Source organism: Salvelinus namaycush, chromosome 16 (genome assembly GCF_016432855.1).
Source record: "Salvelinus namaycush isolate Seneca chromosome 16, SaNama_1.0, whole genome shotgun sequence".
In the NCBI taxonomy this organism is placed as follows: Eukaryota; Metazoa; Chordata; class Actinopteri; order Salmoniformes; family Salmonidae; genus Salvelinus; species Salvelinus namaycush.
In genome coordinates, this window is record NC_052322.1 from 6,263,366 (window position 1) to 6,276,227 (window position 12,862).

The window sequence follows — 12,862 nt, forward strand, 5'->3', positions numbered from 1 at the left end:
AGCAGCCACAATTGTCAGTAAGAGTGTCCATGATTGAGTCTTTGAATGAAGAGATTGAGATAAAACTGTCCAGTTTGAGTGTTTGTTGCAGCTTGTTCCAGTCACTAGCTGCAGCGAACTGAAAAGAGAAGCGACCCAGGGATGTGTGTGCTTTGGGGACCTTTAACAGAATGTGACTTGCAGAATGGGTGTTGTATGGGGATGATGAGGGCTGCAGTAGATATCTCAGATAGGGGGGAGTGAGGCCTAAGAGGGTTTTATAAATAAGCATTAACCAGTGGGTCTTGCGACGGGTATACAGAGATGACCAGTTTACAGAGGAGTATAGAGTGCAGTGATGTGTTCTATAAGGAGCATTGGTGGCAAATCTGATGGCCGAATGGTAAAGAACATCTAGCCACTCGAGAGCACCCTCGAGCCGATCTATAAATTATGTCTCCGTAATCTAGCATGGGTAGGATGGTCATCTGAATCAGGGTTAGTTTGGCAGCTGGGGGGAAAGAGGAGCGAATACGATAGAGGAAACCAAGTCTAGATTTAACTTTAGCCTGCAGCTTTGATATGTGCTGAGAGAAGGACAGTGTACCATCTGGCCATACAGTGTACCGTCTAGTGCCCTAGCTGTCTCACAAAGAGACTACAAGCAAGGGCAGCTTGCAACAGTGTAAGCCTATATGATAACTTCCATCTCCCTTACACTATAAATGTAGCTAAGGATGCAACATATATTTACAAAGCACATGGATGGTGCAAGGTCACCTCGATAAGCAATATTGAATAACCAATGCATAAATTGTTTGGAGAGACTTTGTATTTTCATTTAGCCTAAGACATTGTGTAGCTTAATGTAATCTAGAAGTAATGGACAAAGTATAGGACATATACTTTTCTATACTTTGGCACAGTACATTGTAGCATATAGGCTGCAATTGACTGTTAAGAAGCCTTCACACGCCTGTTCGGGAAGATTTGACAAGCCAATAGTGTCACCAGCATTTAACAATCCAAAACCAGGTGTATTATGTCACATATTGACTGTCAGAGTTAATGCCTAACATTAAGAATTTGGAATGAATGCCTGCACTTAACCCTAACCTTAAAAATTGGGGGTTAATGCCTAAACTTAACCTTAAACACTTGAAATTTGACGTTTGAGCTTCTAATTCTGGTGCAAAACTGTTAGAGATGGTATTGTAAACCACTGTCCCTACCCCCACTCACCATCATGCAGATGGAATATAGGCTACTGACGCCAAATATGTTTGAAAAAACACGCAGATAGGTGACGGGAGCACAAATCAAGAACATGGGTAGGCAACGGGACACGGAGCAAGTGCAGCGCAATGGCAGAGACGTGGGGGATGGGCGTACAACAGACGCCCATCTGTTGCGCATCCATGGCGCGTGCCGAGCGCGTGAGTTTAACAGCAGCTCATAGCTGCACAGAGCAAACGAGAGCGCTCTATTGACAAAGACTTACATAAAATTACAAAATGTATAAATACAACTTCTGCATTTTGGTTCATATAGTGATACATGAAAAGTCCATCTGAGTAGGCTAACACAACGGTGTTTATTTGGAAATAAATCTCCTGTCATGCATTGAAATATCAACAGAATGTAGGCTATTTGACATAAATAATAATAATAATAAATAATTCAAACAATCTACATTTCATTATTTTATAAACATCTATGGTTCCACTGCATCCCCCCCCCCCCCCCCCCCATTTAAGAAGGGTCTTGGCCACAGGTGAATGTCCTTGTTCAGATAGACTGCATTGAAAACATGTTGATTAGGACAAGCAAATGTTAATCCATACATAGCGTGGCTTGGGGATCTGTTTTTCAACATTTTGGAATCGCATCGCATCGCCTTACTATTTTAGAACGTTTGTCTGGCTACATTTGCCTGAGTCCTAACTCTGAATCAAGACTGAAGAAAACAAACCTAGACCCAGAATCTACACTTGAATAGAAGCATGATTATACGAACTATTAATACAACTTGTTTGGTTGTAAGACCCCCCCCCCCAAGTTCATTATGTTCCAGTAGCCCACTGTGCAAATAAAGCAATTTACAATGTGTCAATAAGCAAGTTGTAGGCTATCTAATAAATGCAACCGAATAAACCTTAATGCTGTTTATTAAACATGATGTTGTCATAAAACTACAGTTTTAGCTTTAAAATTGGATTTCAGGATAGTTTAGGATCCCACGTGTTAAATAAGCATGTAGGTTATAGGCAAGGATGTAGATGGTGCACATGAATGAATGAAACCTTAAATCTCTTTCAAGTTATAGCTACCACAAAATGCAATACCAGCAGTGAGACATGCTAGTTGTGGAAGCCAAATGTCAACCCTGTATCCCCACAGGCCAGATGGTCAAGTCGAGTGCATGTGTTGCTGTCCCAAAGGCATAGTCCCCTGCGTCAAGACTCCAAGACAATGGATGGAGGTCCCTCCCTCGACGCGGGAGACTCGCATAAATAGAGCGCTCTCCCTCCGCTCAGCACACAGCAGCTCACCGCCTCGCAAAGAGCACATCGCCTCTCTCCTAAAAGCACAACTTCTAGCTAAAGACATGACTCCAAGAATCACTCCCGAGACTACCCAGCTTGTCCCCTCAAGGTCCACGGTGGCCCAGAGGAAAGAAGCGAACGAACTGAGAAAGGTAAGAGAAACTATGAGTCAAATGTGTTTATCATCAACTCGCTATACTGTAGCTTTCGTTCAATGCTCTACCCTTTTCGAGTTACTAATGGCTTTTTATCGCTTCTTCCAGACTCTAAAGCCTTTGTTGGAAAAGAAAAGGCGCGCACGCATCAACGACAGCCTCGGTCACTTGAAGACTCTCATCCTCCCTCTGGTCGGCAAAGACAACGCTCCATACTCGAAGCTTGAGAAAGCCAATATTCTGGAGATGACCGTCCGATTCCTCCGAGATCTCCCTTCATCTCCAGTCAAAAGTGAGTATTATTTCAGAAAGCTAATTCTTTCATGTTGTATATGTGTACTGTATTGTATGAATAAGTTGTACATTTGTCATTGGGTCATTAAACTAAACTTTCGCCTATTTTTCTTCCAGGTTCATCAGACAGCTACAAAGAAGGGTACAAAGCCTGCCTGCAGCGCGTTACCGCTCTGATCCCCAAAACAAACCTGGACAAAGACTCGTGTCAGCGGGTGAACGACTTCATCCAGCAGTCCATGTCAGCGTCCGTCGACCCAGCTTGTCAGAACTGTTGCGCCCAGAGCTCCAGGGCTTTCCCCCAGATTCAGCAGAGACTCCTGAGCCTCAAAGCCAACGTTGGCGCCAGAATCGAGAACCACTCGAACTCGCTTCCCAACCGGCCCCAGCCAGTGCCACAAGCTGTCAATGCTAACATGTGGAGACCCTGGTAGATTAGACAGACGCTCCCCTTAGCGATCATTGTTTTGTGATATATATATACGCTGTTAGATGTAGATATTAACTGGAAGAGATGAGGGAGTTATTTCACGTTTGACTATAGTAATGTGTTTATTTATTCACAGAAAAATCAGATGAGCACAGATTTTATGAGCAGACAAATTCTATGATCTTTGTTAGGCTAAATGCAATCCTCTTTGGGGTTTCCAAGATTTGGGTTGTAGACAACACAATTGTAAAACCCCAAGGGTTATTTTGTTTGAGGTTTGCGCTATTGACTTAAAGTATTTTTGGTCTGTGCAAAGGAGTAGACTGTAAACACTGTGTGTTGTAGTAATGTATTATTTATTTGATGAAGACATAATTTAGTTGATGTATCCTATGACACTTTAAACGATTTTGTCATTGATCATGTACTTTCAATAAAAGCTCATTATAAAAAAAGAAAGAAAGAAGAAACTGTTTTGTTGTGTTTTCTCAGTATTGGTAACATTATTCCAACAACATGAAACATTGTATTGAACATGTGTTTCTTTTAAAATGATATGAATCTCTTTATTTACTGAAATGGCGCTATAGGAATAATTCTATAACTATTAGGTTGTTTGCACATCAGTTGATCCCCATTCGTCCCATTGTGGGGTGGTGCGCTGCTCATAACTTCTGATCGTGAATTTGCTCGGGAAAGAGGCCATTTGCTTGTTTGTTTTGGGGGTAAAGTCTATGGGGGTAGTCCATAGAGGCATTTCAAACAAAACGAATTAAAGAAAACATTTTGGTGAGCCCATACGAAGTAGTGTAATGCTAAGATAAAGTGCTTCAAAATTCACCAGTATGAGTCCCATAATAGGGATTCTATTATTATTCTATTATTCTATTAAATATGGATTGTAATCTAAGTGACCAATGCACCATCAACATGACAATTTACAGAAAATGTTTCTGTATAAAGACATGTTACATTTAGGAAATGTTTTTGCCTTCTGGTTGATGTGAAGCCAATGGATGGATTGTTCTGTCTTTGGACACATCCGTTTATGAGACCAGATTGCTCTTACTGTCCTGTATTTCAATGTCTCTTTAGGGGTCAGTATAGATTCCAAAAATTTGTATTAACAAAATCTGTATTTGTTATTCAAGTTAAAGGCACAAAAGCCTGAGCCTGCCAGTTGTCTATCCTAAGCTGAGGGATGGGGCTAGAGAAATGTAACCACTCATATTCAGTCAAGGAGCAACAGGTGCAAGGAGTGACAGTCTATGAGATCTAGATGATAGTTCTAAACAATATATATATATATATATATATATATATATATATATATAGTCTGGCACATTATATATAGCACATTAGAGGCTGCTGCCCTATATACATAGACTTGGAACCACTGGCCACTTTAATAATGTTTACATATTCTGCATTACTCACCTCATATGTATATACTGTATTCTATCATATTCTACTATATCTTAGTCTATGTATTACTCACCTCATATGTATATACTGTATTCTATCATATTCTACTATATCTTAGTCTATGTATTACTCATCTCATATGTATATACTGTATTCTATCATATTCTACAATATCTTAGTCTATGTATTACTCATCTAATATGTATATACTGTATTCTATCATATTCTACTATATCTTAGTCTATGTATTACTCACCTCATATGTATATACGGTATTCTATCATATTCTACTATATCTTAGTCTATGTATTACTCATCTCATATGTATATACGGTATTCTATCATATCTATCTTAGTCTATGTATTACTCATCTCATATGTATATACTGTATTCTATCATATTCTACTGTATCTTAGTTTATGCATTGCTCATCTCATATGTATATACTGTATTCTATCATATTCTACTGTATCTTAGTCTATGTATTACTCACCTCATATGTATATACTGTATTCTATCATATTCTACTGTATCTTAGTCTATGCCGCTCTGACATTGCTTGCCCAAGTATTTATATATTCTTAATTCCATTCCTTTAGATTTGTGTGTATTGTTGTGAAATTGTTAGATATTACTGCACTGTTAGAGCTAGGAATACAAGCTAAACACGTGTATGTGACAAATAAAATATGATTGGAGTAAAATTACAACAAAACATATTGGCTTCACAACAGATAGCACCCCTAATACATCCAGTGGCTTGGAATTAACTCTTCACTGAGCAAACTCACTGTGAACATATTTCCTTGGCATTTTCATGCATTGTGTCAGTTTCATACTAATTACATGAGACCCCATTGCGCCAAAATGTGTAGCCTACATCCTGTGATGCCATAAAGCTATCTTCCCTGTGGCAGATGGTCTTAAAGGGATATACTTAAGTATCAAAGTAAATGTAGTTGCTAAAATATACTTAAGTATCAAAAGTAAAAGTATGAATAATTAAAAATTCCTTATATTAAGCAATATTCTTGTTTTTTAATTTACGGATAGCCAGGGGCACACGCCAACACTCATTTGTGCTTATTGAGTCCGCCTGATCAGAGGCAGTAGGGATGACCAGGCATGTTCTCTTGATAAGTGTGCGAATTGAAGGTACCACGTTCATCTGTACAAACAATAATACGCATGTATAAACACCATGGGACCACGCAGCCGTCATACCGCTCAGGAAGGAGACGCGTTCTTTTGTACCTGTTTCCTCCAGCATCTTCACAAGAACCTTTGCTGTTGACATCATTTACAAACAAAGCATGTGTGCTTAGTGAGTCCGCCTGATCAGAGGCAGTAGGGATGACCAGGTAAGTGTGCGATAAGTGTGCGAATTGGACAATTTCTGTCCTGCTAAGCATTCAAAATGTAACCAGTACCTTTTGGGTGTCAGTGAAAATGTATGGAGTAAAAAGTACATAATTTTCTTTCGGAATGTAGTGAAGTAAAGTCAAAACTAGAAATATTAAAGTACAGATACCCCCAAAAAACGTACGCAGTACTTTACACCACTGATCTAAATGAGCTCCCAATGCATGTCTATGGCAATAAAAGAGCCATAGACTTCCACAGTGAAAAGGTTGGCATGCATCTCCTCTTACACCATTTAACCTATCAACACCAAACCAACGTTGAGATGTTCAGACCGACCCAACTTACATTCATTGCTTTCAGAATTGTTATATCATTTACACTTTTTGAACTACAGTCTATAACCGTGTTAAATGTTCATAAACCTTCCATAGAATTGAACAGGACCTATTTGGATGTGCCACTGCTCTTACACCGTTTAAGCTGTCAATACAAAAGCCACTTTGAGATGTTCAGACTGACCCGAATTAGATTGCTTGCCATTTTTTATACTATTTATACTTTTTCAACTCTAACCATTTAAAAATGTGCATACATTAACATGGGTTTGAATGAGAATCATGGGAATACTGACGGTAGCTATTCAAAATGGTCCTGCTCCTTTGCCAATTAAGCTATAAAAAAGACATATAGTGTTTCCTAACTTCAAATTCTTTAAAACCTTTATGAACTAGAGTTATATAAATGTGCACAGATTTGTAGAAAATAACTCACCAACAGTAACTTTTGAACTGTTTAAGCTAAAGACAGGAAAACAACTTTCACAAGTTCAGGCTATGCTAACTTCAAATTCGTACAAAATATTTATCAACCATGACTATTTTTGCTTAAAATAACCCACCAACAGTAACTCTTGAACCGTTTATGCTACAGACACCAAACCAACTTTCACATGTTTCGGCAATTCCATCGTATCCCATCCTATCAAATCAGTCAATCAATCAATATCTTTCCATCTACCTAATTTTTCTACTATAACCAGTCACTACCATTACTACTGCAGTCATCACTACTACTACTACTACTACTATTATTATAACTTATTTCACAACCATAAATACTTTAAAACAAACTAGCAAACACGACATTTTCTTCAAGAAATGTACTTTTTTACATTCCCCAACCATCCATCCCTCAACCACTCACTTATTTTAACTGCTTCATCTTTTCTTCCATCTTGAATTACAATTTAAACCTCTTCCACTTCCATAAAAGTACGGGGATTTCTTAAGTGTTCGCATCAGGTGCAAAGTCTACCTGGTAACCCCTGGATAAATAAACCCATCAAAATAAATGTAGAATATTAATCTGTTTTCACGTACACTTAATCACAAAATATCTGCTGCAACTATATTAAGTGAGTTCTGGCCCCTTTTCCCAGCTGTGTTCCACGCCTAAAACTTCAGATTCTGCACCTGTCACCAGCTCATATCACTGTGGTCTGATAAGCTCGACAAAAACGGTTTAGATATACTTTACCGATGTTTTATATCTTACTGTATTTTATGACATGAAATGTTTTGGATGGATGCCAACAAATGTTATAAGGTGCACATTGTACAAAAGAGCTTCCAAACTCATTTGATGTACAATAAACGTTATGTGAGTTATATACACACACACACACACAACTATTGTATTCAACCAAATTACAATACTACTTTACCATCTAATTGGTTTGGTTAAGATACAATAGATCTACTATTGGGTATATGCTACATTGGATCTCACACAAGAAAACCAGACATGACCTGAGAGGTTGTTTTTTTTCATTCCCATTTGTCTGGCTAAATAGACGCTGGTCATGCCATGACAAAAGAAGTGTAGAGCCCAACTCAAGCTACGCAGCTCCTCGTCATGGGCAGTCGTGGTGCGGCTGACATCGTCCCCCATCCCAAAAGCTGAATTTTTCATTCTCACGTATCAGAACATTCTTAGACAATAGGTCACTGTCCATTCAGCTTGCACAGATGGGTTACCCACGCCGAATTGGCTGGGAAGACAAAGGGGACCCTAACCGTAAGCTCTATATGGAAAAGTTCTGGATTCACACAGCCGAAATGTTAATTGAAGGCCCCGTGGGGGTGATAGGGGCGCGTGCAGCAAATGCGCGTATCAATTTCACGGCTTCGTTTTGTTCCAAGCCAAGCGTCCGCTCAACTGCATCGTTAGAAGGTCCTGTCCCCACAGAATTAGAACGATGGTTATCTTGGAAGTATTTCGATTATTTATCTTATTGAAAATGTTTTGAAACATGCAGACCTCACAGGTCAAGTACACATGGTAATTAAAAGTGATTTGTGATAGCAAATATCCAGTTTCGAACAATCTGTAAGTTACTTGAAAATATACAAGGCTTATAATGAAAGGCTATGTTATTTGTTCGATTCTGTGTTTTTTAAACTACATCGATGCAATCCGTCTCTGAACTAGGGCATCGACCATCATCAATTCGTTACACTCAAACAGGCTTTTACGCACAAACATTGAAAAACACACTTGCAAAAATATAGCTTGGACGCTATAAAGTATGTAAAAGTCAAGCCGACCGGACTATGGCAATATGGAGAGAGCATCTATAGAAAGGGGGGTGTGGGGGGAAATCTATTTTGGCATCCTAGTTTGTTTTTAAATCATGGATACCATGGAGACCATCACCCAATCGCATGCAGATTTGAAGGCTACCGACGCCAAAATTGTTAGCAAAACATGCTTCATAAAACTTAATGCAGAAATAGTTTAGAACAAGTAGGGTGGGGCTTCTTCCCTTATAGTAGGGTGACACGGGCTGGTGGTAGGGGGATGGTAGTGGGGAGGAGGGGGACATGGGAGAGGTGGGTTGGGTTGGGGGGCGGGTGGGTTAGGGGTCGGTAACATACGCCCATCTGGTCTCCATGGCGCGTGCTGCACGCGTGATTCCCATGAGAACCGTCGAGTTTGATAGGTCGTTAACACTGGAGTAGTGATTGTTGTTAGGAACTGGTAGCCTATGGAAGACATGCTAAAGGCATTTCTGAATAGAATTAACGGTAAATGGTTTGTAGACTATGCCACATGGAATGTATACACCATGACTCGAATCAACAATGGTTCGTCTACTAAATGTGTCTCAGGATATAGGCCGAATGCTAAACATTTCTACATTTGCTTTGTTCATGTAGGAACTTAAACGAATTTCAGTTCATACCCATCATCTGTCGTGCAAAGTCACGCCCCTCCCCAGGCAGCACAAGTAGGCTACAGGTAAAGACAGCTCCCATCAGAAATGTAAGAGGCCTAGACATCACACACTAAGAAAATTGTTGATCACAATTTACAAGCAGATGTTATTTGAAGTTAGCTTGGCTTGGGTATCTGTCGGTGTAGATGTAAATAATGCATAAAGCCCACTGCCCCCTCCATCGTCCATCCATCCATAGCCCCCCCACCAATGTTAGACTACGATACAGAATGGATATCAAACAACATCTGTGCAAAACATGTTTAATGCTATCTACAAAACGTGAGTGGCTGAACGGTATATTTGAAAAACGTGTATTGAATTGAACCATGTCCATCTACTATAACCTGCATCTATTTATCGAATTGAACGTGAAATTGCATACACGTTTAATATTTATTCAAATAACATGTAGGCCTAATGTGTGGCTGATATGTTTCTAAATCACTAACCATGAAAAGGTGTTACAATGCAATATGCTTTCCATGGAACATTGGTTATGCGTAATTACGCATGGGTATCGAACCATTTTAACTTATTTAAAAACGTAAATAATAAGCTGTACATAAAAAACTATGCAATTCAGAATAACCAGAGAATAATGAGAAATCTTTGAAGTTAAAGACTGCTTGTATACAATAGCATTTGATGTTCAAATCACTTTGACCAAAAAGCAACGCTTATTTACGCAGACGTTTTAGAAGCTTTGTATCATCAAATGTAGCTTGCACAAACCATAGTTGTTATGCTTGGATTAAATGGGGAGACAGATGGTTATTATTGTACATTTGGTGCTCGTGTTGTTTCAAATGCAAAAGTCCTCAGTCAAAATTATTTGACGGTAGCTTGGGGGCGTACCCGTGACGCACAGAACCGACGCTCGGGACCTCCATATAAACTGCGGCCCGAGGTCGTTGGAAACATATCCTCTCCAATCTCAAAGATTCCTACTTGAAAATAGTGCTCCTCCACATACGAGAATGAAAATGATTCCAAATATAACCTCCGAATCTGTCCAATCCTTTGCTCCAAGGCTAACTGTGGCCAGGAGAAAAGAGGCGCTTGAATTGAGAAAGGTAAGGGTCTAAATAGATACAATAGAATAGAAAATACTTTGTTTTTCTAAATTCTCGTGATAAATGGGTTTGCCCTGGATTCTAAATTGTGTGTTACCATTTTTCAGACAATGAAACCTTTGTTGGAAAAGAGAAGGCGCGCTCGTATCAATGACAGCATCAACCATCTGAAGACTCTGATCCTTCCACTCACAGGAAAAGATGTAAGTTCCAAATAACCAACAACTAGGCTATGCTTTATACGTGTCTAGAATACACAGCTGTAAACATTTCATCATCGAAGTTATGCGTATAGATAGATAGTGGTCTAACCATCACCCTGTTCTCTTTTTGTGCAGAATTCTCGGTACTCGAAGCTTGAGAAAGCTGACATCCTTGAGATGACCGTGAGATTCCTCAGTGATATTCCTGCTGCTCAGAAAAAAAGTACATCAGACAGCTTCAAAGAAGGGTACAAAGCCTGCCTGCAGCGCGTCACCGCTCTGATCCCCAAAACAAACCTGGACAAAGACTCGTGCCAGCGGGTGAACGACTTCATCCAGCAGTCCATGTCTGCGTCCGTCGACCCAGCTTGTCAGAACTGTTGCGCCCAGAGCTCCAGGGCTTTCCCCCAGATTCAGCAGAGACTCCTGAGCCTCAAAGCCAACGTTGGCTCCAGAATCGAGAACCACTCGAACTCGCTTCCCAACCGGCCCCAGCCAGTGCCACAAGCTGTCAATGCTAACATGTGGAGACCCTGGTAGATTCAAGAAGCCATAACGCCAATGTAAATTGTATGATATGTACATGTCTCTTGTACATATGTATTTATCAATACTAGGCTATAGAGATGCATGCATTGTCATATTCTCTTGATGAAAAGCTATACTTCATCGTTAAATCATGTTAGTTAAGTATTATATACTGAAGTAATTACACGTCTTCTGTCCTGTAAATGGACAAGTTTGAAGAAATTCTTCTTATTTATTAAGATCTGCATGGATTTTATTTTGCTAAATTTAGTCCTCTTTGGGGGTTAAATGATAAAAGGGCCACAGAAAACGCCTCTGTAAACCCAAAGGGTTATTATATGTGTCATTTGCACTTTAGACTTCAGTATTCTGGGTCTGTGCAGATAAACGATATGTAAGCACGTTGTGTTATGTTACTTAAAAACGTAAAATGTCTCTTTTAGGGATGTATTTGTATATGTATTACCATTACGCATTGTACATATATTTAGCTGTAATAAAAACTACGATACCGTGGTATATTCCTCTTCATTTCAATTTGCCTTAGTTGTTTTGGTTGGTATGACTGGGATATATGTAGCCATAACCTAGGCCTAGACTGAGACAAAATACTATTTCATTTTAGTTGGTAAGAAAACGTATCATTACGCACAGAAGTGCGTGTAATCAAGACGCACCCACCAACTGTCACACAAACGTTTAAACATATGGCCTTAAATGGTTAGTAAAATAGTAAACATGCCATTTTAAGGAACAAGGTTTTAGTCAAATAGAAAGCAGTTTGGCAGTTGAGCAAGTGTAGCACATGGGGAGCTGTGAAACTTACACCTCTGCCTGAAGTGTCCCCACTTGCGCCAGCGGATAGCTAGCTTTTCTCGAGGCGCCGACTGGTAAGACGCGTCAGGAGAGTAGTCACGTGTGCGAGCGAGGCAGAAGTTCGTGCCAGGTATTGGCCGAATAGTATGAAGAACAGGGAGGAAGTGGTACTCGCTTAGCAAACAGCACGAAGTCCTTACACAACAAGCACAGTGTCATTTTGATAGGCGCTTGGACTGACAGGTGTTGTGCAGGCGACAAAATCCATTGCGAGCTATGAAGGGTGATCATCGAAGCAAAGCGAGCTATCCTCTCCCTGTGCGTGTGGTGAGCTATCATTTGCGTGTGGATAAACCTGTGTACTTTGCGTCTGGATAAGCAGTCTGACGAACGCGGTCCCCGCACAATGTTTTTTATGATGCCCTATACATAGGTCAGGCAAATGTACAATACGAACAACCACCTTACACACAAATAAAAAAAATAGAAGCTCTAATACTGACAGTGATATGTTAACAAAAATAAACAATTCAACTGTTCCAGCTTGGTCTCTAAGGTTGACATCAGGTCCTTCCAAATGGGCCTTCAGCTGTTAAATAGATTTTCAAAGAAGTACTGTGGTGTGATTACACACACACACACACGCACGCACACACACACACACACACACACACACACACACACACACACACACACACACACACACACACACACACACACACACACACACACACACACACACACACACACACACACACACACTTTAT

At 39.9% G+C, this 12,862-nt stretch overlaps 2 protein-coding genes across 2 annotated transcripts; both read left to right on the top strand.

Annotated features, from left to right (window-relative positions):
- The first annotated feature begins 2,587 nt into the window (after positions 1 to 2,587).
- Positions 2,588 to 3,408, top strand: LOC120060864 (transcription factor HES-2-like). The gene is made up of 3 exons (XM_039010274.1): positions 2,588 to 2,677; positions 2,789 to 2,972; positions 3,092 to 3,408. Exons 1-3 carry the CDS (start codon positions 2,588 to 2,590, stop codon positions 3,406 to 3,408), a joined length of 591 nt encoding a protein of 196 aa, XP_038866202.1.
- Positions 3,409 to 10,458: 7,050 nt separating this feature from the next.
- On the top strand, positions 10,459 to 11,291 carry LOC120060830 (transcription factor HES-2-like). Its single transcript, XM_039010249.1, has 3 exons — positions 10,459 to 10,548; positions 10,656 to 10,751; positions 10,887 to 11,291. Exons 1-3 carry the CDS (start codon positions 10,459 to 10,461, stop codon positions 11,289 to 11,291), a joined length of 591 nt encoding a protein of 196 aa, XP_038866177.1.
- The last annotated feature ends 1,571 nt before the right edge of the window (positions 11,292 to 12,862 follow it).